The 26,762-nt window shown below is 42.5% G+C and overlaps 1 protein-coding gene across 1 annotated transcript in view; it reads left to right on the top strand.

Moving 5' to 3' along the window:
* The window catches only part of LOC140736851 (MOB kinase activator 3C-like), a 63,716-nt gene that overhangs the window by 22,552 nt on the left and 14,402 nt on the right, over positions 1-26,762 (top strand). Inside the window, exon 3 of the mRNA XM_073062844.1 lies at positions 13,767-13,969. Coding sequence (XP_072918945.1) covers positions 13,767-13,969 — 203 coding nt within the window. The remainder of the gene's footprint in view (positions 1-13,766; positions 13,970-26,762) is intronic.

Genomic DNA, 26,762 nt, shown 5'->3' on the forward strand with positions numbered 1-26,762 from the left:
TGACTGCCCTGGCTAGTGAGTGTTTGGTTTTCTGCTCCCTGGCTTTGACCACTGTGACCAAGATATTTAGTGTGCATCAAACACGTCGGAAGAACTACCGGTATATCAGTGTTCTCGGAAAAGAGTACAGTCGAAGGGTTTTGGCCTGAAGTGTCGACTGTACTCTTTTCCATAGATGCTGCCTGGGCTGCTGAGTTCCTCCAGCATTTTGTGTGTGTTGCTCAGATCTCCAGCATCTGCAGATTTTCCCTTGTTTGTATCAGTGATCTGTATCATCTCATGGTAGTTCTTAATTTACAACAGTGACTATGTTCAAATACAAATTTGATTTTACAGTTACCTGATGTGAATCCCTATTTGGGAAGCCAGCAAATAGGATCCCCCCCTAGGACACAGGCATCAGTCTTAAAAACCCTCTGCATGGCTCCCACAGTGCAGAGACATTAAGGGTATTTACAGAGGTGAGAAAAACAGTATGAGATGGGTAACATGAGTCTTCTGTTCAATATAATTGTTGGCACAGGTGGCGTCTTATACTATGAGTGGTACCCAAGCCACTGCAGGACACTTGGGGTATGCATTTGTTTCTCTCTGTGTACTACGAGACCCAGCGACAATGTTTGAAAAATGCAAAGCGTTGAATGGTCAGGCAACTAGTTGTAGACAACTGTGCACCAATATCTCAATGGGAACCTTTTTGCTGTCGCAGTTCACTCCTTGTTCTATTGGGAGTTAAGAATAAAGCTCCCAAGTTTCATCTTGCTGCACCAGTGCCCGTCAGTGATGAGCATTGCTCACACAGATGACTTCATCACATGCGTAAGTGATGCTGGAGAAATGTCAACCACATGAAGGCGATTGTGCCCAGATCAGAGTGCTTGGACCCGAAACAGCTACTTTAATGTCAAAACATGGTGCTAAAAATGCTTTCTGATATCCTGCGGTTGTGAAAGGTGTTATGTTAATGCGTATCTTTCTTATTACTTTCCTGAAAGAATAGAACTTAAAAACAAAATGCCATTCATCCTGAGAGAGAATTTAGTTTTTATTGCATGCACTTGCTGGTATGATTCTGTAAGTGATAGCGTGCTAGTAATGGAACCTGGCAGAATTCATTTTGAGTGCCTTATTCCATTACTGTATGACATCTCTGAAGATATCCTCTCTTAAGTAGATTTATGAAGCCATGTCAGCCAACATTAGTGACTGTGTCACAGAAATTTGAAACAAATTGTTTATGTGACTGAAAGTGACAAATGTAATTTTGTAGATGATTCAAAATTCTGAATTTACCATGGAATTAAATGAAATCGGTCTCTTGAATCTGATCAGATTTACTCATTTTCCCCTGCAAGTTGTAATAAATTGGGGAACTTCTATAATGGTACAAATTGACTATTTTCCTTGAAGGAACATCTAGATGACCCGAGTCCAGATGACCTGGCCCTTCTTTAGCTCTTCTTCTTCAGTTGTTTTGGGTCTTAATTGCCTGTTGCGTGAGAATCTGCTAATTCTTCACAGTTCAGACCCAATGTAATCACCCGCTTTTCTCTTTGTTTTTATTACCTGGTCCTCTTCTGCAAAAGTTAAAAGTTTCTCTCTGCATTTCTGCCACTTTATTTCATCTCGTACTGATGTTTTTATCCCAGCTACTGACTCACGGCTTCTGTCATGTAAATATTTCTCTTGCTTTTCTTCTCCAGAAATTAAATACTTCTGGACTTAATCTAATCATCCAACTTAATTTGTGCTGAAAGGCAAATTGGTGAATTGGTTTATTTCTGTCATGTGTACTGAGGTACAGTGACCATCTTTGTTTGGCATGCCATCCTTGCAACAATGTGTGGAGGTAGTCAATAACAGACTGTACAATAACGTCACAGAGAAAGTGCAGTGCAGACACTAGGGTACAAGGCCATAACGAGGAAGAACGTGATGTCAAGAATTCATATTATTGTACTAGGGGCTGTTCAATAGACTTACAACAGTGGAATGGAAACTCTCTTTGAGGCTGGTGTTATGTGCTTGCAGGCTTTTGTATTTTCCACCCAGTGGGTGGAAGGAGACGAGAGAATGCCTGGGGTAGGTGGGGTCTTTGATTCTGTTGGCTGCTCAGTCGAGGCGATAAGTGTGGACAGACTCCACTGAGGGGAGGCTGATGTTCGTGAAAGGCTGAGCTGTTTCACAAATCTGCAGTTTCAGGCAATCTTGGGAAGTAAAGTAAGCATACGATGAGAGGTGAAACAAGTTTACGTTTTATTTTCTCAGATATAAATTGTTATTGTCTACACAAATCCTAACTTTATAAAATGAAAATGGATATTTTACCTATTGGACACTGCTTTGAATAAAACCATACTGGTGATTGGAATGCTCATAGACTAAATGTGAGGTGATACACTTTGGAAGGACAAACTACAAGGAAGAGTTCAAAGTAAATGGCAGGATTCTTGGGAGTGTGGAGGAGCAGAGGGATCTGGGGGTATGTCCACAGATGCCTGAAAGTTGCCTCACAGATAGATAGAGTAGTTAAGAAAGCTTATGGAGTTTTAGCTTTCATAAGTCGGGGTATAGAGCTTAAGAGTTGCAGGGTAATGATGCAGCTCTGTAAAACTCTGTTTAGGCCACACTTGGAGTACTGTGTCCATTTCTGTTTGCCTCACTATAGGAAGGATGTGGAAGCATTGGAAAGGGTACAGAGGAGATTTACCAGGATGCTGCCAGGTTTAGAGAGTATGCTTATGATCAGAGATTAAGGAAGCGAGGGCTTTACTCTCTGGAGAGAAGGAGGATGAGAGGAGACATGATAGAAGTATACAAGATATTAAGAGGAATAGATAGAGTGGGCAGCCAGCGCCTCTTCCCCAGGGCACCACTGTTCAGTACAAGAGGACATGGCTTTAAGGTAAGGGGAGGGAAGTTCAAGGGGGATATTAGAGGATGGTTTTTTACTCAGAGAGTGGTTGGTGCGTGGAATGCACTGCCTGAGTCAGTGGTGGAGGCAGATACACTAGTGAAATTTAAGAGACTACTGGACAGGTATGTGGAGGAATTTAAGGTGGGGGTTATAGGGGAGGCAGGGTTTAAGGGTTGGCACAACATTTTGGGCCGAAGGGCCTGTACTTTGCTGTGCTGTATTGTTCTTTGTTCTAAATCCGAAGGCAGTCTTCAGATGATGTGATTTAATTTGTTACAGACTAGGTTTGCACATTGAGATTTATTCTTATTTAACTCCAGTATTTTAAAGTGTTTACTTGGCTAACAACTTTCCAAATACAGTACAAGCAAAGATCCACTTTGCTGTGCATGTTGTGTGGTCTATAGGAGTGAATGAACAATAGGGTATGACTTTGTGAAGACATGGAGATACTCCAGATAAAATTTGTTATTAGCACTAAAATCTTCCAAGGACTGAATGACAATTGCATCACTGATTTGTTCATGCTGAGAATCACACGATGTTGATCGCTGGGGAAGCAGAACAACTTGGTGACTTGCACACAATTCAGTATATAAATGACTGGTTAAACAGCCAACAACTTTCAATATGAGCAAACACGAGGAAATCCACAGATGCTGGAAATTCAATCAACAATAATGTCGACAGTGCTTCTCCTATAGATGCTGCCTGGCCTGCTGTGTTCTACCAGCATTTTGTGTGTGTTGTTTAACTTTCAATATGTGTTCCCTGTTTGATGATCTTTCTGCTAAGGAAAATTGACCATTACAGTTTACTCTTTTTCGGCCTTGTATAATTTTATATACCTCGACTGTATCTTTTCTTAGTCTTCTTCACTGATCTGTGTAGTGGGGGTAAATAGATAGAGGCTGAGTACAATGCTTGGTTGGGAGTGTGGTCCAAAAAATATGCACCTTCTGGCTTATTTTATCCACTGCTATCTCCTTTTTTCCAACCACCACCAAATTTGTCCAAACTTCCTTATGACCTTTGTCCTTGCCCTCCTTTAATGACTTGTCATCATGTCTTTATTTCCAATTTCCTTTCCAGAAGGAAAGAGCATCCCCTTTTCTCACTGTTACCATCAGGTAGGAGATATAGAAGCCTGAAGGCACACACTCAGCGATTCAGGAGCAGCTTCTTCCCCTCTGCCATCTGATTCCTAAATGGACATTGAAGCTATGGACACTACCTCACTTTTTTTAATATACGGTATTTCTGTTTTTGCACATTTTTTAAAAACCTATTCAATGTACGTAATTGATTTACTTGTTCATTTATTATGTTTTATTTTATTTTTTTCTCTCTCTGCTAGATTATGTATTGCATTGAACTGCTGCTGCTAAGTTAACAAATTTCCTGTCACATGCTGGTGATAATAAACCTGATTCTGATAGCATCATTCTTTCCTCCAATGCTTTTTTCCCCACTCCAATCTTCTTCCTCAGTGTAGTGCCATTTTCTCTCCAATCTGCCACCCTCTTCTTCCATAATCAACCTTCTAAAATGCAGTTTCCCTCTCCAAGTTCCTGTGCTCTCACAACTGCTTTTCCTATGTACGCAGCAAGCTGACATTAAAGAGGCTGAGATAGGTTTTAGGTTCTATAAGACCAAAAGATATAAGAACAGAATTAGGCTATTTGGCCCGAGTCTGCTCTGCATTTCGTCATGGCTGATCCAATTTTCCTGTCAATCCCGATCTCCTGCCTTCTTTTTGTTTCCCTTCATGCCCTGACCAGTCAAGAATCTATCAACCTCTGCTTTAAATATACATAAAGACTTGGTCTCCACAGCTGCCTGTGGCAATGTAATCCACAGATTCACCACTCACTGGCTAAAGAAATTCCTCCTCATCACTGTTCTAAAAGGACGCTCCTCTATTCTGAGGCAGTCCTCTGGTCCTAGACTCTCCCGCCGTAGGAAACATCCTCTCCACATCCACTCTATCAAGGCTTTTCACTATTCGACAGGTTTCAATGAGGTCACCCCTCATTCTTCTGAATTCCTGTGAATACAGGCCCAGAGCCATCAAATGCTTCTCATATGACAAGCCATTCAATCCTGCAATCATTTTTTGTGAAACTCCTTTAAACCCTGTCCAGTGTCAGCACATCCTTTCTAAGGTAAGTGGCCCAAAACTGCTCACAATACTCCAAGTGAGGTCTCACCAGTGCTTTATAAAGTCTCAGCTAGGTTGATGAGCAACCATGACACTGGATTAGGAAGAGAGAGTCAGGATTCTGGGTGATGCTTGTGTTACACCACCACATACACATCTATGGATAACCTATCCCATTGATGATAGAGCGGAGCTGTGAAGTGACAGATGGAGTTCAATCTGGAAAAGTGTGAAGTGATTGTTGCAATCAGGCAGCGTTGGGGGGGGGCAGACCCATGTGCAGGACACGGGCACGGAGACTCGACACGGAGATGGACTCGGACATGACTTGGACACGAAGGTTGGACTTGGACTTGACTTGGACACAGAAGCCTTGACTGGACACGGAGCCTTGACTTGGACTGGGACTCGGACTCGACAAAACAACGACAGACCACTCGCGTCCCAGCTCGGGGCAGCGGCAAAATGGCTGGCAACACTCAGCTGGACATGAGACGACAAAAACAAACAATGACAGACAATTCGTATTGCGGCTCGGAGCAGCGGCAAACGGCCAGAAATACTCAGCCAGACACAAGATGACAAAAACAAACAGGAGAGATCTTGACACGGAGAGGCTCATGAAGACAGTCCCTTATTCTTGGCAGCTCGGAAGAAGGTCCTTTATACTTGGTGACTCGGAAGGAGCATAGCCACACTACTGAGGTGATGAACCAGGCCCGAGTAGATGTAAGCCGGAGTTTTTATGCTGCCGGTTCGAATGAGGATCAGGTGCCCTAATCAAGGAGCCCAGTGGAACACGGGGAAAAGGAAATTAACTGAAATGAGTAGTTAAAGGACCAGATCATGACAGTGATACCCTTTTGAAGGTTGTACTTGATGGCAGAGTACAAAATTAATGGGAGGATTCTTAGCAGTGTGGAGGAACAGAGGGACCTTGTGGTCTAAGTGCATTGATCCCTCAAAGTTGCCATGCAAGTTGATAGAGTGGTTAAAGAGGCGTATGGTGTGCTGGTCTTGGATATTTGGGGGATTGGGTTCAAGAGATGCGAGGCCATATTGCAGCTTTATAAAGATCTGGTCAGACCGCACCTGGAGCATCGTGATCAGTTCTGATCACCTCATTATAGGAAGGATGTGAAAGCTTTAGAGAGGGTGCAGAGAAAATTTACCAGGATGCTGCCTGGAGTAGAGGACCTGTCTTGAGGAAAGGTTGTGAGCAAGGGATTTTTCTTTTTGGAGTGAAGGAGAATGAGAAGGGATTTGATAGAGATGTATATATAACATAAGAGGCATAAATAGAATGGACAGACTGAGACTTTTTTTTCTCATTGTGGCAATAGCTAATACGAGAGGACATAATTTTAAAGTGATTGAAAGAAAATAAGGGATGTCAGAGGTAGATTTTTACATAGACTGGTAAGTGCATGGCATGCACTGCTGGTATTTGGGTGGAGACTGATGCATTAGGGGCATTTAAAGGACTCTTAGATAGGCACATGGATGAAAGAAAATGGAGGGTTACGTGGGAGGGAAGGATTAGATTGATCATGGAGAGGGTTAAAATGTTGGAAAAACGTCATAGACTGAAGGGCCTGTACTATTTTATGTTTTATGATCTCTCTGCTGTTAACAGGACATGTAACGTTTTGCGGCTGGAGCAGATCTCAAGATGCCGGAAGGGCTCATGCAGCGCCTGTGGAGGGATGTTGACAGTTGATGTATCAGCTTAACAACTGTCATCTGGCTCATCTTGTCCATTTCCCTCTATAGATGCTGTCTGCCCCACTGAGCTCCTCCAGCAACTCGAGCTTTGCTCCAGGTTCCGGCTTCTGCAGTCTCTTGTGTCTACATTTCACAACTGGATGGATGAATTTCTAAGAACAGTCAATAGATCAGACACCAATAGAAATAAGTTAATGTGAGCAGTGAACCTTTCATAGAACTTTATCCATTCCTTTTATCAGTGCACACTACAACAGTGGTATCTGTTACCTGCAGTAACTCAGATTTTTTTCAAATGCACTTCATCCTTTTTTCATAAGGGAATCAAATTTAAAACAACTGCTACAGCAGATAACATATATTAGAAAATGCCGTAATTCTGTAAAAGTCTGCAGGCTGGAGGCAATATTCTATACAACTTATTTTACTGACTGCAATATGTAATGAGTTTACTTGCTACGAACGAGAATAAATCGTGCTGATAACTTCAAAGAATAGTTTAGAAATCACTGCGGGCAGTAATAGTAAATGGAAGCAAAACACATTGTGTTCTGTTGCTCTTGTGTGAGGTTGAAATGGACGGTATCAGCTCACTGATCTTAACCTATTTAAATTCCAACAATATTGTCTTGTGATTATAATATTTGTAATATGTCTAGAAGAGATTGTGCATTTGACCTTGAAGCTGGTACTGTGGTAATCTCCAAACTGGCGGAAAATAAAAGAAGTAAATAATTTTAAAATAACAAGCTGATTGGAGAATGTCCTTGGACATCTATTTGTGCCAGTCCTCTGTAGTTCACAGTCAGAATATTGGTAGGAGGGTGATCTGATCCACAAGCTAGTGTATACTGACAGAACAAGCTTCTTCCTACCCCCATTTGTCTCACTCTGCCTGGTCTTACAGTCACATGCATTGAATTATCACCCAACCTACCTTTTCACTGCTCATCTTTGCCATCCCTTGGTTTACCTTTGGACAGAGAAGTTGGATATCAGTGTGTACTATATTGCTTACATGCAGCAGATGAAATCCCAACATTAGCACAAAATATATGTCGAGTGAAGGAGTGTAAACTGCCTAGTGTATTAGGTACTAAGCTTTGCAGTGGGAAGGTGTTTAAATTCAGAAATTCATATAATGTGGAGTCAGAGTTAACTTCAAACTAGACTGGGACTCCACATCTCCTTCTCCAACTGGATCTTTGACTCTCTAACCAACAGACCACAGTCAGTAAGGATCGGCAGCAATACCTCTGACATGAATATTCGAAACGCTGGTGCTTCACAAAGTTCTGTCCTCAGCCTTTCCTCTTCTCTCTTATGAATGTGTGACCAGGTTCTGCTCCTACTCCAGCTACAAGATCGAAAATGATATCAAAGATTCGAAGAACACTTATTATCAGAAATGTATGAGTTATACACCTTGAAATTTGTCTGCTTACAGGAAGCCACAAAGCAAGAAGCCCAATTTAAAAAAAAGACCAAAAATACTATGCAGAGAAAAAGGGAGAGAGGGAAAAAACCGACACACACCATGCAAACAGTAGAAGCAAGCCAACAGCACCCTGAAACAGACTGAGCCTACAGCAGCCGGAGTAGGCCCAAGCCAAGCCTTGAACTCCAGTGAAAGGAATGAACATATATGTGAGAAAGAGCAAAATCAGTCCCACCCTTGGGTATCTGGTCTAACTGTGCTGGTGTTTAAATTGTCCAAGGAACAAGTAGTGCCAAGTTCAAGGACCCGGATCCAGGAGTCCTGATACACCTCGACCGCCTTGCCTGAAGCCATTCTCCATCTCACTAAATAGGCTTGGCAGTTGGAACGATCCAACCTCACACTCGTGTTAGGTGGACGGGCGTCGAAACTCTTCCACATTGACTCCTCTCCAAACCACTCAGTCCATCTCCAGTGGTGATACAAACTTTGTCTCTTTCTATGGCTCGAGCATGTTGCGTCCAGTAACGTCCCAGCATGCCTTATTCCCCTGAACCAGCTTCACCTCCACCTGACTCCTCACTGTTTGCAGCGATAGTTCACCACAATTTGCTTCATGAAAAATGTTATAAGTAATGTTTTTAGTTGAATCTCTTGCCTTATGATTTACCAGTAAATGGTCACACATCTTAAACCATCATCGTGGGCCTAATCTCCCACAACAATGAGTCAGAGCATCGGAAGGAACTAGGGAGCCAAATTACAAGGTGGCATGACAATAATTTTTCCCTTAGTTTCAGCAAAACAAATGAGCTGGTCATTGACTTAAGGAAGATGGGCAGTGCACATGCTCCAATCTACATCAACAATGCAAATATGGTGTTGTGGTTCTGGCTGACAGCACGTCAGATTCCATGAGGAAGGACATAATTATGTTCATCAATTAGCAGAAAGAGTCAGGGATGACATCAGGAATTGGAGGCCCATCTTGTTGAAAGTCCTGTCCAAGGCCACCTCCAGCAGGATCATATCTGCTCTGGGACAGGTGCCCACCAGACCAAACCCCTGCTGCACCTGGCAGGAAGACCTTTGACGGCCCTATGCTGCTCAGAGATGTGCCACCTATGTACAGGGCAGAGGGGTAGATGCTAGCCTGGTCAGCTTGGGCCAGGACAAAGCCTTCAACAGAGGACCACCCACATACATGATGGGCATGCTCTCCAAAATGGGCTTTAGGGAGAAAATCAGAAATTGGATTTAACTGCTCTACATGAACACGTGTAGTGCAGTCCAAACCAGTGGGAGGGAAACAGACGGCTTTCCCATCAGGTTTAGATTTGGGCAGGGTTGTCCACTCACTTCCGTTTAGTTTGTGTGCTGTATGAACCCATTTGTCAAAGCCATCAGAAAGGATGAAAATATAAGACTGGGGGAGGGGGGTGACATTGCCAGGCAGTAGAGGGATCCAGGTGGAAACCTCCCTGTACATGGACAACGACATCATCATCTGTTCAGATCTGAGTTCACATTCAGGTTTATTGTCCAACTGTATACATGTGTACTGCCAAATACAACAATCCTCCAGACCAAGGTGCACAACATATCATTCACACACAACACATGAAGTAATATTACCATAAACAAATGAACAAACAATAAAATGTAGTCCAGAAGATTGACATGCAAGTTAGTTTGCAGACTGTTCAGCATATGTGACCAGTTTGAATTGGCCGCATGGTCTAGAGTTAACCACGTGAACACTGAGGCCATGCTCTAGCAACAGGCTTGACCTTCCAGCATCTCCTTCACCATAAGGTCCAAGTACCTGAAGTTTCTGTGGATCTGGTTCAGAGGGACCGAAGCACATAACAGGAATTGGATGGGGAAGGTAAAACAGAAATTGGAACGTTTCATTTCAATAACTGAGAAAACCTGGTCATTGTGTGTGTGGTGTTCTCAGGGCAGCTGTACTTGGCCCAAGTAGGGTCAGTACCCTACTCCTCCAGCTTGGAAATCACCCTAGCTGATTTCCAGTTCATCTGGGGATCCAAGGTGGAGCAACTCAATTGGTGAATGATGTGGGCAAAAATGTTCCAGTGTTGCCCTCATCCTGAGTACGTGGCTGCGTCAGGCTGTTTGTGGAACCAAAATGCATCGGCACCGTGCCATTACATATCAAGGGTCTATCTGTCTGCCATGTTACAAAAGATGGGTGTGGCCTTGTTGCCATGCAGCATTCTATCAGCTAGTCATTGCCATACTACCTGTCCTTCATGGAAAAGTTCTTCCAGACCAACACCTTTGACCACATATCCATCAGACAGTGGTCAGCATGGAACATTCTGCAGATACAGGAGAAGGACTCTGTATATTGTGGGGTGGTTCCCTGATCTGACTGTCCATACCATTTAGCAATTAAGTGAAAGATGCATTGTAAATAGATGCCAGTATTTATGCATTTATGCACATTTTATTCAATATCCATGCTTTTAACTTATTTTTATGGGATTCCTTGTAATGTTGAAAGTTGTTTTTTGTTGCTTATTGCGCCAACGCACTACAGCAAGTTCCTAATCCATGTAAATGTATATGATGAATAAAGTTGCTCCTTGTGCTGACTGGAAGTTGACATCTTCTCCATGTGAATAGTTGCATGATAAATAAGCTTGAATGATTACCCATAATATTAAGCACATTATATTTAACTCGAGAATTAAAATAGTTATAGAAGTGCACTTCTCCATAAGCCCAGTTTATTTTCCAAAGCCTGTGTGCTAAGAAATCATAATATTTTGGTTTTGAACTCTGGAGTGCAAAGGACTAGAAGTGGTGTACTGATGCATCAGCTCAGCATGACTGAGCTCTGCCCCAGGACTAGCAAGCACTGAGTTCAGATGTGGCGTGGTAGGTTATTAGAAGCATTAACAGATGTCCTGACTTCCATGTCTCAGCACGCAGTTGTGGATGTCAGGAACACGCTGACCTATCAGCTATAGCCAGCTGTATGTGTGTTCTTCACCGAACTGCCGGCTAACTATCAGTGTAATTTATCCCCATTGTAATATTATTCCAGAAGGCATTTCAATCTATTTTCCCCTTATGATCAGGGCTGCAAAGAAGTCTTAAATTAATTAACTTATGATTTAATATTCCGTCAATTGCCATTTAAGTTCATTTTAATACTGAAACTCACTGCTTGCGAAAAATAACCATGTATAATATCCCTGCTTCTTACGTCACAGACAGTAACATGAAATAAGGGAAATTTGCATGCAATTGAAAAGCATAGACTTAGACAGTAAAATTAAATCATCCTTGCCAGTGTGGATTTTGGTGACTGCATCTCTTTATATTTACCTCCAGTTACCTTCTCCTTCCTGACTTCTTCATTCTCTGAATGGAGAAGCCATTCTCACCACATTCATGAGTGTAACACAAGATTTAGCAAAAGCAAGTAGAAGATTTTTGGGTTCAAGGCTCACTCCAGTGCACACAATCTGGCAACAGCATGCAGTAGTGAGATTGGACTGCTGGGGTGGTTTCATTTCATTAAATTGCTAAGTGGATATTCTATCTGCTTTCATGGTTGGTCCTAAAAGATACGAAGTGTAGTTTTGAAGAAAGCCAGAGTATTAGACAATGTTTATTTCTCATCAAATCTTACTAGAAAAGATGTGTTGTGTGGAAAAAATTTGAGATGGGTGAGTAAATATTTAGCTTATCCATTTAAGACAAATATAGGACTTGGAGATCTTCCAATCAGAAGTTGTAAAAGATCAATTTGATATAATTTCAATGGGCTTAAAGGCCTCCTTTTGTGTCATAAAATGCTACCATTCTGTTATCTCAATTTAGTCTGTGAAGTTCAGTATTAGCACAACTGTCCCGATATTACTACAGAATTAATAGTTGTAAAACCTTGTACATAATTTTTGTTTACATGAATCCTAATTTTGCTAGATTAAATCTTTACTTCGAGGAAACATTGGTGGTAGGGCTGCATGCTTCTGTTCCACAATTATAGCAAAACTAATGTCATGTTTAGTAATTTTGAAGAACCTGGGAGGACATTATAACTTGTAAGTTATGGATGCATTTGAGGATGAGGAGAGAGGAGCTTAACAGGGGCATAAATATGTCAATGAGAGTTTAGTTCATCTTGGAGTAGGTTGAAAGGTCGGCATAACATCGTGGGACAATGAAAAGTAAGGAAGGAAATTACTAGATCTACATTAAACCATGAATAGATCACACGCGGCATGCAGTTTGGGTGGCCTTGTTTTAAAAAGGAAATAGAGACATTGCAGAGTAGATGTACAAAAATGATACCCAAAATCTCAAGGTCGACATATCAGCAAGGGATCAACAGTCGGGGTTCTTTCCTCTTGAGAAAAGAAGATTGACAGGTAAAATGAAGAAGGCCTCTCATAGAGTGGATGCAGAGAGAATGTTTCCATTTGTGGGGAACAACAAAACTAGAGGCTCTGATATAAGATAGACGCCAGGGAAATACCTAAGACACTTCTCAAGAAGAATGAGGAATTCCCATTCACAAGTTTTTTTGTATTAAAGGGGAACCTGGATGTGTTCTTGAGAGAGAGGTGGATAGAGGGCTCTGCTAATTGTCTTGGATAAGGAAATCGGGAAGGACAGTTGAATGGAACACAGACATTAGCTCAGATGGCTGGGTCCTGTGCCCTGATTCTATGTCTTCTGTTCTTTGTAATCCCATATAAAGAGACCACTGAGTCTTTGCTTAATTTTTAAAATTAATTTATGCTTAATTTATATTCTTTATGTAACATTTCTGTATAAATTATGCTTAATTTATATTTTTCTTGTGAATCCTGCTTGTATGATGCTATGTTGCAAGTGTTTTTTTATACCTCTGCACTCATGACAGTAAATTCGACTAAATATAATTCCAAAATGGTAACAAGTCTCGAAATCTGATGTAATAAAAATGACTTTAATTTATCCTGTCATCCTGAAACAATGAGCCTGACCTATGTATTTATTCAAGCTCCTTCCATAACTACATGATCTATCACCTCCGATCGCCTCCCTCTGGTGCTCCTCCCCCTTCCCTTCCTTCCTAAGTCTTCTGTCCTCTCCTATCAGACCCCCTCCCCCAGTCCTTTATCTTTTTAACCAATCAACTTCCCAGTTCTTTACGTCACCCTGTTTCCCCCCTCCCGGTTTCACCAATCACCTGCTTCCTTGTACGTCTTCCTCCCCTCCCCCCACCTTCTTACTCTGACTCCTGCAGCATTTTTCTTTGTGTTGCTTTGGATTTCCAGCATCTGTAGTTTTTCTTGTGTTCATAACTACGTGAAGTTTGATGGCCTTTCAGTATTTGAGGGCAGGCTCAGTTTTCCAATTTCATATCCTTGTTCTATTGCTTTGCCGCCTCAGAGGAGAATCCTTAAAGTGATATTGTAAAGACTCATGTGTGCAAGGGGTTCTTTAGTCCAAACCTTTATATTTACTATTTTTCTGCTTCTTCCCTGTTTCTGTTTCTGTAGGTGTCCCCTTCCCTAAGAATTTCATGCAGCTTTGTAAGAAGATTCTCACCAGACTTTTCCGAGTCTTTGTCCATGTTTACATCCATCACTTTGATCGGATTACCACGATGGGAGCTGAAGCCCACGTAAATACGTGCTACAAACATTTCTACTACTTTGTGACCCAGTTTGACCTGATAGATGAGCGGGAGTTGGAGCCTCTGGTATGTTTATTTACACCTATTGCGTGGCTGGTTGATTTTATATAAGTATGGTGTTGTAATTATTTGTGAGTGATATGCAAGTTCTCATATTTTTGCATGTGGAGTTATCAGCAGCAGTGAAATACTGTTGAGGAGAAAATGTCAATCTTTTCCTACCTTTGTCCAATCCCAGCCACTTTCCAATTTCTTACATTTTTTTTAACATACAAGCCTGTCCCTTCTCATTTTTCTTTTGCTTAATCTGCTGTGTTCCAATGTTATCTGAATTTACATAATTTTTAAAAGAAATTTATTTCTTCGTCATCTTTATGTTTTGCTGACATTTTTATTGAAATACCAGCAAATGGATTTTTAACTGAACTGGTCACTGTTCGCAATCTAAATCAGGGGTTCCAACCTGGGGCCCACAGTTAAGGGTAAGACTCCATGGTATTTAAAAAAAAGGTTTGGAACCCCTAGTTAAAATCACTTCGATGATGGCTCAGGTAAGGGGATAAAGGGGCACATGTTCAAAGAAAGCAGTAACCAAATCAAAAATTAAGCAGGACCAAATTCTCTGATAATAAACTCAAAAGCAAAATGCTGTAGATGCTAGAAAAGTTCAGCAAACCTGGCAGCACTTGTGTAGAGAGAAAAATGGAATTAACATTTCAAATCAATAACCAGAGGTCTCCTTTTGTTTCAGCAATCCTTCTGAATCTCCAGAATAACCAAGTAATCTAAAAAAAAAACTAGTTGCGGGAAATCTGAAATAAAAACAGAAAGTGCCAGGAAAGCACAGGCTGCACCTGTGGAAAAGGAAAGAGTTAAAGTTTTGGATCAAAGACCCTCAATCTACAGGCTGACCCAGGGACGCACATGTAAATAATCATCAAGTGCTGCTGGCAGATCATCAAGTCAGTGAAAGACCCTGTTTGGTCCTCCCAAAACTTGTTGGTCTACCAGCATATCAAGATGTCCATGGAAGAATGCCAACTGGCATATTCCAGGCTGCAGGAGTACGTGCTGAGGGGCACACTGTAGCTTGGTGCGGCCGCTGCAGGAGTACGTGCTGGGGGGCACACTGTAGCTTGGTGCGGCCGCTGCAGGAGTACGTGCTGGGGGGCACACTGTAGCTTGGTGCGGCCGCTGCAGGAGTACGTGCTGGGGGGCACACTGTAGCTTGGTGCGGCCGCTGCAGGAGTACGTGCTGAGGGGCACACTGTAGCTTGGTGCGGCCGCTGCAGGAGCTTGGTGGGGAAGGATCGTGGTGTAGGGTTCTTCTCCTAATGGAGACGGAGGGGCCAAGTGAGAGGAAGAAGCCACCCCAGAGTGTCACATGAGTGGCAGCAGTACTATTAAAGTGTATTAATGTAATAGAACTGTAGGGAAAGCATTGACCATGTATATAAAGAATGAAAGGCATTGAACAGTTTATTCTTGTAAATATTTTTTATTATGGGAAAAAGGAAGGTAAGTGGAGATGAGTCCATGGTCAAATCAGCCATGATTTTATTGAATGGTGGAGCAGGCTTGACGGGCTAGATGGCCTACTCCTGCTCCTATTTCTTGTGTTCTTATTATGAATAAAGATTATTTTCTTTAATAAAAACAAAACCTAATCTGTGCCAAACTATAGCTCTGTGCGATCCCATTGACCTGTACCCAGAACATATGCTTCCATACCCCTCCCTTCCACGTACTTGTCCAAATATTTCTTAAATGTTGAAATCAATCCCCACATCCACCACTTCCATTGGCAGCTCATTCCACACTCTCCCAACCTTCTGAGTGAAGAAGTTCCCACTCATGTACCCCTGGAATATTTTACCCTTCACCCTTGACCCATGACCTTTAGTTCAAGTCTCACCCGACCTCAGTGGGAAAAAACTGTTTACGTTTACCTTACCCGTACCTGGTTCGCCACCTCAAAGTGCACACCTCTCATATTTCTGCATTAAATTCCATCAGCTGTTTTTCTAGCTGCTGCTCTCTACCTAACTCCTCTGTTTCCCTGTTGTGATGATACATTAACTGTTTCTCGTTCCGCAGATGCCGCCTAAACTTTCCTTGCATAACCATAAACACAAAATACTCTGCAGATGCTGTGGTCAAAGCAACACGCACAACACGTTGGAGGAACTCAGCAGGTCGGGCAGCATCCGTGGAAACGAGCAGTCAACGTTTCGGGCCGAGACCCTTCATCAGGACTGAAGAGGGAGGGGGCAGGGGCCCTATAAAGAAGGTGGGGGGAGGGTGGGAAGGAGAAGGCTGGTAGGTGCCAGGTGAAAAACCAGTAAGGGGAAAGATCAAGGGGTGGGGGAGGGGATAGGCAGGAAAGGTGAAGAAGGAATGTAAGGGAAAAGCACTGTGTAGTAGGAGGAGGCAGAATCATGAGAGAGGTGATAGGCAGCTGGAGGAGGAGGCAGAGTGAAAGTGGGATGGGGGAAGAGAGAGAGAGAGGGAATTACCGGAAGTTGGAGAATTCAAAGATCATGCCAAGGGGCTGGAGACTACCTAGAAGGTATATGAGGTATTGCTCCTCCAACCTGAGTTTGGCCTCATCATGACAGTAGAGGAGGCCATGTATGGACATATCCGAATGGGAATGTGAAGCAGGGTTGAAGTGGGTGGCAACCAGGAGATCCTGTCTGTTGTGGTGGACGGAGCGTAGGTGCTTGACGAAGCGGTCTCCCAATCTGCGTCGGGTCTCGCCGATGTAGAGGAGGCCGCACCGGGAGCATCGGATGCAGTAGATGACCCCAACAGACTCACAAGTGAAGTGATGTCTCACCTGGAAGGACTGTTTGGGGCCCTGAATGGTGGTAAGAGAGGAGGTGTAGGGACAGGTGTAGCACTTACGCTTGCAGGGATAAGTGCCAGGTGGGAGATCTGTGGGGAGGGCCGTGTGGACCAGGCAGTCACGGAGGGAATGATCCCTGCGAAAAGTGGAGAGGGGTAGAGAGGGAAAGTTGTGCTTAGTGGTGGGGTATCTTTCAGTCTCCATCTCTGGAGACAGACTGTCCACTGACATCTTCTAACAACCCACTGACTTTCATAACTACCTTGATTATACCTCTTCCCACCCTGCCAAATGCAAAAATGCTTTTCCCTATTCCAAGTTCTTCCGTCTCTGCTGCATCTGCTCCCAGGATGAGGCTTTCCATTCTAGGACATCCCAAATGCCCTCTTTCTTTAAGGATCGTGGTTTCCCTTCTGCCGTCATCGATGATGCCCTCACCCGTATCTCCTCCATTTCCTGCACTTCGGCCCTCGCCCCATCCTCCCATCACCACAACGGGGACTGAGTTCCCCTTGTCCTCACCAGCCTCCGGATCCAGCATATTATCCTCCACAACTTCCGCCACCTTCAACAGGACCCCACCACTAATCGCATCTTTCCCTCTCTACCCCTCTCCACAGGGATCATTCCCTCCGTGACTGCCTGGTCCACATGTCCCTCCCCACAGATCTCCCACCCGGCACTTATCCCTGCAAGCGTAAGTGCTACACCTGTCCCTACACCTCCTCTCTTACCACCATTCAGGGCCCCAAACAGTCCTTCCAGGTGAGGCAACACTTCACTCGTGAATCTGTTGGGGTCATCTATTGCATCCGATGCTCCCGGTGTGACCTCCTCTACATCGGTGAGACCCAACGCAGATTGGGGGACCGCTTCGTCGAGCACCTCCGCTCCGTCTGCCATAACAGACATGATCTCCCAGTTGCCACCCACTTCAACTCAGCTTCACATTCCCATTCGGATATGTCCATACATGGCCTCCTCTACTGCCATGATGAGGCCAAACTCAGGTTGGAGAAGCATCACCTCATATACCATCTAGGTAGTCTCCAGCCCCTTGGTATGGACATCGAATTCTCCAACTTCCGGTAATTCCCTCCCTCTCCCTTCCCCCACCCCAGTTTCACTCTGCCTCCTCCTCCAGCTGCCTATCACCTTTGTCATGATTCTGCCTTCTTCTATTACCCATAGTGCTTTCCCCTTACATTCCTTCTTCACCTTTTCTGCCTATCCCTTCCCTGCTTCCCCTCCCCCACCCCTTGATCTTTCCTCTAATTGGTTTTTCACCTGGCACCTTTCCCCCTCCTCCCACCTTCTGTGTCCTGACACAGGGTCTCGGCCTGAAACGTTGACTGCTCGTTTCCACGGACACTGCCCGACCTGCTGAGTTCCTCCAGTGTGTTGTACGTGTTGCTTTGCATAAGCATGTAATGATGGGTTACTACCAAGTGATCAGATTGCATATGCTGCCAAAAGAAGTAACTTTTTGTTTAGAAACCAATGAAAAATGGTATTTGGGAAACCTGAGGTATTCATCTGATGCCAGGGAAAATGGTGAATCAGAAATCTTGTGTTAGTTCAAACATTGTGCCTTGTCAGCAACATAATTTGCCAACTCAGAAAATGCTAGTGAAAAGCTTAATAAATACGCCAAGAAAAAAAATGAGGTTCGAAGGTAAACTAGCCAAGAATATAAAGGAGGATAGTAAAAGCTTCTTTAGGTATGTGAATAGCAAAAAAATAGTTAAGACCAAAATTGGGCCATTGAAGACAGAAACGGGTGAATTTATTATGGGGAACAAGGAAATGGCAGACGAGTTGAACAGGTACTTTGGATCTGTCTTCACTAGGGAAGACACAAACAAACTCCCAGATGTAATAGTGGCCAAAGGAACTAGGGTAAAGGATGAACTGAAGGAAATTTATATTAGGCAAGAAACGGTGTTGGATAGAATGTTGAGTCTGAAGGCTGATAAGTCCCCAGGACCTGATGGTCTGCATCCCAGAGTACTTAAAGAGGTGGCTCTAGAAATCGTGGACGCATTGGTAATCATTTTCCAATGTTCTATAGATTCAGGAACAGTTCCTGCTGATTGGAGGGTGGCTAATGTTGTCCCACTTTTCAAGAAAGGAGGGAGAGAGAAAACAGGGAATTATAGACCGGTTAGCCTGACGTCAGTGGTGGGAAAGATGCTGGAGTCAATTATAAAAGAGGAAATTACGACACATTTGGATAGCAGTAGAAGGATCAGTCCGAGTCAGCATGGATTTATGAAGGGAAAATCGTGCTTGACTAATCTTCTGCAGTTTTTTGAGGATGTAACTATGAAAATGGACAAGGGAGAGCCAGTGGATGTAGTGTACCTGGACTTCCAGAAAGCTTTTGATAAAGTCCCACATAGGAGATTAGTGGGCAAAATTAGGCACATGGTATTGGGGGCAGAGTACTAACATGGATTGAAAATTGGCTGGCTGACAGGAAACAAAGAGTAGCGATTAACGGGTCCTTTTCGGAATGGCAGGGGCTGTGACCAGTGGGGTACCGCAAGGTTCGGTGCTGGGACCGCAGCTGTTTACAATATACATTAATGATTTAAATGAAGGGATTAAAAGTAACATTAGCAAATTTGCCGATGACACAAAGCTGGGTGGCAGTGTGAAATGTCAGGAGGATGTTATGAGAATGCAGGGTGACTTGGACAGGTTGGGTGAGTGGGCAAATGTATGGCAGATGCAGTTTAATGTGGATAAATGTGAGGTTATCCACTTTGGTGGCAAGAACAGGAAGGCAGATTACTATCTAAATGGAGTCAAGTTAGGAAAAGGGGAAGTACACGAGATCTAGGTGTTCTTGTACATCAGTCAATGAAAGCAAGCATGCAGGTACAGCAGGCAGTGAAGAAAGCTAATGTCATGCTGGCCTTTATAACAAGAGGAGTTGAGTATAGGAGTAAAGAGGTCCTTCTGCAGCTGTACAGGGCCCTGGTGAGACCCCACCTGGAGTATTGTGTGCAGTTTTGGTCTCCAAATTTGAGGAAGGACATTCTTGCTATTGAGGGAGTGCAGCGTAGGTTCACAAGGTTAATTCCCGGAATGGCGGGTACTGTCATATTTTCAAAGATTGGAGCGACTGGGCTTGTATACACTGGAATTTAGAAGGATGAGAGGGGATCTGATTGAAACATATAAGATTATTAAGGGATTGGACACACTGGAGGCAGGAAGCATGTTCCCGCTGATGGATGAGTCCAGAACTAGAGGCCACAGTTTAAGAATAAGGCCATTTAAAACAGAGATGCGGAAAAACTTTTTCACCCAGAGAGTGGTGGATATGTGGAATGCTCTGCCCCAGAAGGCAGTGGAGGCCAAGTCTCTGGATGCATTCAAGAGAGAGTTAGATAGAGCTCTTATAGATAGCGAGGTCAAGGGATATAGGGAGAGGGCAGGAACGGGGTACTGATTGTGTATGATCAGCCACGATCACAGTGAATGGCAGCGCTGGCTAGAAGGGCCGAATGGCCTACTCCTGCAACTACTGTCTATTGTCTAAATAATGTATTGAATTTGTTTATGTGTTATGCTTCTGCATTGATTAGAGAGAAAATGCAATCAATAGTAGATGAAATAATGGATGATGACATCATGCTTTATCCAGATCGCACTGCGGGTTCATTTTGACTGTTGTTTGAACCTTCAGGAATTCTAAGTGATTTAATTGGTTGATTAAAGTATAAAAAGAGTAGAATGGGAGGGAAATTGTTTGCAAACACATTGTAAGATTTCCAAGCCCGATAACTGTAATATCTAGAAAGCTGTTGAAGTCAGAAAAGTAAACATAGCTTATTCTGACTTTAATGAGGCTTTTGACAAGGTAGGCTGGTCCAGCAGTTTAAGGCACAAGGGATTAGATGCTTCTTGGCAAATTGACTTTAAAATTGGCTCGGTGACAGGAGTCAGAGGATAGTGGTGGTGGGTGTTTGTCCGATCAGAAATCTATGGCATAGTGTATCTCAGGGATTAATGCAGAGACTTTTGTTGTTTGTGATTTATATTAATGACTTGGATGTATATGGTATGATTAATAAATTTTCAGATGACAAGAAGTTAGAGGAGTTGTGGATAATGATTAAATTTGTCCAAGGACACAGTGGGACATAGATCAGCAGAAAATTTTGGTGCATGCAGTTGGAATTTAGTACAGACATGTGAGATATCACAGTTTGGGAAGTCAAATTCTGACAGGACGTAGTATGGTACAACACAGAAACAGACCCTTCTGCCCACAGTTTCCAGCTGAACATGATTAAACTAGATTAAACTAATCTCTATCTAAAAGCTTCTTGAATATCATATATGCTCCTACTACCATACCTGGCAGCAAATTCCAGGCTCCTAGCACTCTCTTTGTAAAACAAAAATTGTTCTATATGACTCATTTATACTTTTCCCCCTCACCTAAAACCTTCCTATTCCGCACGCAGTACACCAGGTCCACCATAACCAATGTTTGATACAATTGCATCATGATATCCTGACTTTTAGACTTTTCATCCTTGGCAATGAAGGTGAGTATGCTATATGCCATCTTTATCACTCTGCTTGTGTTGCCACTTTCAGGGTAGACCCTTAAACTTCTCTGTGCATCAATGTTAGTTGTATAGTTTTCCCCTTTCATTTGATCTGCAAAGTGCTGCACCTAACATAGTCCAGATTAAGCTCCAATTTAAATTCTGGGCAGTTATGAGGTGTTGAAGGCCTAGGATAAATGGCAGGAACCTTAGAAGCAGTGAAGTACAGAGAGACCTTGGGGTACGAGTTCATAGCTCAATGTAGGTGGCAACATAAGCCAACGAGTTAGTGAAAAAAGTGCCTTCACAGGGAGGCATTGAGTATAAAAGGGGGGATGACAAGAGAGATTAAATAGGCTGGGTTTATTCTCACTGAAGCATAGGAGGCTGAGGGGGTGAACGGAGAGGTTTATAAAATCATGAGATACATGGATAGAAGAGATGGTCAGAATCTTTCAAATTGCTCTCAAATATTTGCTTTGGCTGCATTATAAACCTGCTAAACTGTAGCAAACCTTTTAGTTCCAAATTTTCCAAGTGAACATGAGGAATCCAAGTGAATCCCTGTTTGTCCTATCAAAACTGATTGCCCTGCATTTATCCACATAGAGCCTCACCTGTCATTTCTATCCATTCTGAAGCTTACTAATGTCATTTGTTCCCTTTGTCCTCAGTGATGAATATCACCCTCCAGTTTGGTATCATCTGCCAGTTTGAAAATTAGGTTCTTGGTTCCAAAGTCTGATTCATTAACATAAATTGGCACCATTTGGTGCTCATAGTAGAGTTATGAAACTCACCTATCCCCCTCCTTCCAGAGGATGTAGAGCAGGGGTACAGACCCTTTGCTAATGGTATTGGTCCATGGCATAAAAAAAGTTGAGAACCCCTGAAGTAGAGGAACAGTCTGTACAGACTCCATTCTCACTCAGTGTTACAGACCTAAATCAAATTTACATTTTCTGACTTTATTAGTTTGTTGTGGGGGACATTATTGAAAGTACATTCTGAACATCCAGTTAAGTTATATCTACTGCATTGCCAGTGCCCACAGCTCATCTACAGAAAAATTCAATGAGATTGATTGAGCAAGGTCTTCACTTTTGAAATCACTGCTGATAATTCAGTATTAAATATTTAATTTGTAGTTTTCTTTCTCTATTCATTTCTTTAATGGGGGTATCATTAATTTTCCCACCTCTGGTACTAAGCACACTATTCAGTCAGTCTCTGGTTGAATTTTATCTTGCTCTTCAAATGTAAGTTACGCTTTAGCTATGAACCTGCCCCCTGCCCACTACACCAGGGGCTCTCAACCTTTATTTTGCCATGGGTCCCCTACCATTAACCACGAGGTCCATGGACCCCAGGTTGGGAACCTCTGCTCTAAACCATTTTCAAACACATGATTAAGTAATTGTTCTTTTGTGTTTTTAATTGATATGCTGAAAGATCAGCTGATATTAGGACAAGGTCTACAAAAAGAAATTCTCTGATAAAGCAATGATTTTAATTATTGCATGGCATAGCTGAAGGTTGATAGTTGCCATGGGGTGGGTGATATTAGGATTATCATCTCTGTCACTAGCAAAATGATAAGATAGTGTGCTGTTTTAAAAAAAATTCTAATGTAATCTTTGTTCTGTTCTAATGCCAAGCAAAGTTACTATAGTGCAGTGTCTAGTCAGTTACATGTGATTTATTGATCTCCTGTTATTGATCATTGATTCCCAGCTCTTGCAGAATAATGACACCATTTGGCTATTCTCTTTGTCTCGTTTGGTTTGACACCAGCTTCCATTCATTTGCTGGCTTTGTGTTGTCTAACTTATATTGGCTCCAGTGCATTTTGACTTTTGTTTTCAATTGCTAACTGTCCTCACCCCCTCCCTATCTTCATAATCCCAAGCAGAGCTTTAACCCTCAGGGGCATTGATGCGTCTGTTATTCTGTCCCTTTAATCTCAGTTGAATTATGTTGCTCCCTATTAGGAAAGTGCCTTCAGCTGCATGGACCGAAAGAAAGGCTAGACATTTCTTTTTTAATGTTTCTGCTTCTTACCTTTCTTTTCCCTTTTAAGGTAGGTTTTGATTATCATTGATCTCCTTACTTAACAAATATTGTTATTTGTCTTATGTAATGCCTTGGGCATTTCCTGACCTCAATAAAAATTTGTGTTACTTTCTTCATTTGCATGTCATTTTCTTGATGGAAATATTCTTAAATTTGTTTCATTGAACCTAATGAAAATATTTGATTTTGGTACAGAGACAGTGGATTGATGTCAAAATAAGATGGACACTAGTAATCCTAATTAGCATGAAGATAAATTAAAGACTGTTGCAATATTATAGTTGTAATCTTTCAAAGGTCAGATTAGTAACCATACTATCGTATATCATGCACTTCTGGAGATACTTGTGGTCAATAAAATAATATTCCTGTGAATTTCGGGCTAATCAGCCCTTTCTGTGATTATTTTTTAACCACAAAATCCCAGAAGTTCATGTGTTTTTTTTCTCTCTCACTGAAGCAGTGGATGAATGGACCTTGGCTCCTTCCTGCATGCTAGCAGAAATACTTCCAAGAAATAAAGAAACCCAAAATGATTGTTAAAACTAGAGTATCTTCATTCAAGTCATTTTTAAAAAAAAATTCAATTCATTTACACCCTATATTTTACAATTTGTAACAAAATTGATGAAGGGCCTTGCACTGAAACGTCAACTGTTTCTTCCTCTCCATTGATGACTTGTTGAGTTCCTCCATCATTTTGTGTGTGTTGCTTGAGATTTCCAGCATCTGTAGAATCTCTAATGTTTATATGTGTCTGGCTTTATTTCCAGAATGGAAATTACTCTTGATAATAACACCTTTTTGCTTCAATATTTGTCCGACAAGGTTCAGATATTTTCCGATGATTTCTAGATTTTACTATTTCTAATTACCCAAGTGAATGCCTTTGTTAAGAGTTTTTCTTTAGGTTTAAACTTTATGGATCAATGTAAGAATACATGAATCCCTGTGACCTACTTGAGAACAGTCGCATTAAAACGACAGGGCGGGACAATGATTTTGGAAGATGGCCAAGTTCCTTTCAGGTGTTGAAGATGTAGAACCATTGGGAACAAATTAGAACTAATGTAATGCAGGCAGTAATGTCATTTGAAGTGCAACAGTAGAATCTATGTATCCAGTAAAGCAACTGGTGCTCTAAGGTGTAAAGTTACATTAGATGATTAACAATAAAAGATGCACAGAGATGGCTTACCAAGGTTGCATCTTTTAAATTTTTAATGCTCCTCCTGTTTTACCTCATGGCTCTAATTGTCAGCAGCTTCAAGTTCAAGTTTAATTATCATTCAGCTATACATTAATATAGCCAAACAAAACAGTGTTCCTCTGGGGCCAAGTTGTAAAACACATTGCCAACAGCACACAGCACATAGTACATATTGCAAATAATACACATGGTTACAATTTCAGAAAAACATACAATCACAAAGAAAAACTATATAGCCCAAGTCCGTGAGTGGTATGACTGCAGATTGTCCTGGTCCAGTTTATTCTTCCATTGATAAAACACCAGAGGGCAGCACTGAGCAAACACTGGATCGCAGCACAGACAGAAGGGGCCATTCTCCAACCCAGTATTGGTTTCAGGGCACCCAGCAGCTCTCTCCCACACCACCTTGGCTCTCCACCCCTGGACGGCTGCAACAAGTAATACTGTGGCCTAGACCTAGTCCTAATCCTTGTCACAACTAAGGCAACACAGCTCCCCGGCTGTCAATCTTGCCAGTGAAACGATCTGGCAGTTTTCTATGTTACCAATGTCCAACAGCGTCTTGCAATCACAATGAAAACATAAGACCATAAAACCAAGGAGCAGAAGTCGGCCATTCGGCCCATTGAGTCAGCTCCACCATTTTATCATGAGCTGATCCTTTCTCCCATTTAGTCCCACTCCCCTGCCTTCTCACCATAACCTTTGATGCCCTGGCTACTCAGATACTTATCAATCTCTGCCTTAAATACACCCAATGACTTGACCTCCACTGCCACCCGTGGCAACAAATTCCACAGATTCACCACCCTCTGGCTAAAAAAATTTCTTCGCATCTCTGTTTTGAATGGGCACCCTTCAATCCTCAACTCATGTCCTCTCGTACTAGACTCCCCCACCATGGGAAACAACTTTGCCACATCCACTCTGTCCATGCCTTTCAACATTCAAAATGTTTCTATGAGGTCCCCCCTCATTCTTCTAAACTCCAAGGAGTACAGACCAAGAGCGGTCAAACGTTCCTCATACGTTAACCCTCTCATTCCCGGAATCATTCTAGTGAATCTTCTCTGAACCCTCTCCAACGTCAGCGCATCCTTTCTTAAATAAGGAGCCCAAAACTGCACACAGTACTCCAAGTGAGGTTTTACCAGTGCCTTACAGAGCCTCAACATCACATCCCTGCTCCTATACTCTATTCCTCTGGAAATGAATGGCAACATTGCATTCGCCTTCTTCACCACTGACTCAACCTGGAAGTCAACCTTAAGGGTATCCTGCACGAGGACTCCCAAGTCCCGTTGCATCTCAGAACTTTGAATTCTCTCCCCATTTAAATAATAGTCTGCCCGTTTATTTCTTCTACCAAAGTACATGACCATGCACTTTCCAACATTGTATTTCACTTGCCACTTCTTTGCTCATTCTCCCAATCTATCCATGTCTCTCTGCAGACTCTCTGTTTCCTCAGTACTACCGGCCCCTCCACCTATCTTTGTATCATCAGTAATCTTAGCCACAAAGCCATCTATTCCATAATCCAAATCGTTGATATACAACATAAAAAGAAGCGGCCCCAACACGGACCCCTGTGGAACACCACTGGTAACCGGCAGCCAACCAGAATGGGATCCCTTTATTCCCACTCTCGGTTTCCTGCCAATCAGCCAACGCTCTATCCACGTATGTAACTTTTCAGTAATTCCATGGGTTCTTATCTTGTTTAGCAGCCTCATGTGCGGAACCTTGTGAAAGGCCTTCTGAAAATCCAAGTACACAATATCCACTGCATCTCCCTTGTAATTTTCTCAAAAAAATTGCAATAGGTTTGTCAGGCAGTTTGTCAGACATGCAAGGCAATCACTCACTCCATTTGTTGGATCACGCACCAATTTAGCACAAAGGTACGTAACGAGTGCAGGTGACAATAATGGTATGCAGAAAGTCCAGCTCCATCGTTATTGAGCAACTCTCTGATGGGATAGCCCTGCAGCGCTTGATGGTGTTTGGTATTCAGCAGTGACTTTCAATTGTAAAAAAAGACTTACTAGATGAACAAATACACCTTTGATTGGACCCGAAGTGGCTCCTACTTCTGAGCTTGCCCCTAGAGGTTTAGGCATAAATCAGTTATGCAAGGTTCCAAAATTACTGGAT

This window comes from Hemitrygon akajei, chromosome 12, assembly GCF_048418815.1.
Source record: "Hemitrygon akajei chromosome 12, sHemAka1.3, whole genome shotgun sequence".
Classification (NCBI taxonomy): domain Eukaryota; kingdom Metazoa; phylum Chordata; class Chondrichthyes; order Myliobatiformes; family Dasyatidae; genus Hemitrygon; species Hemitrygon akajei.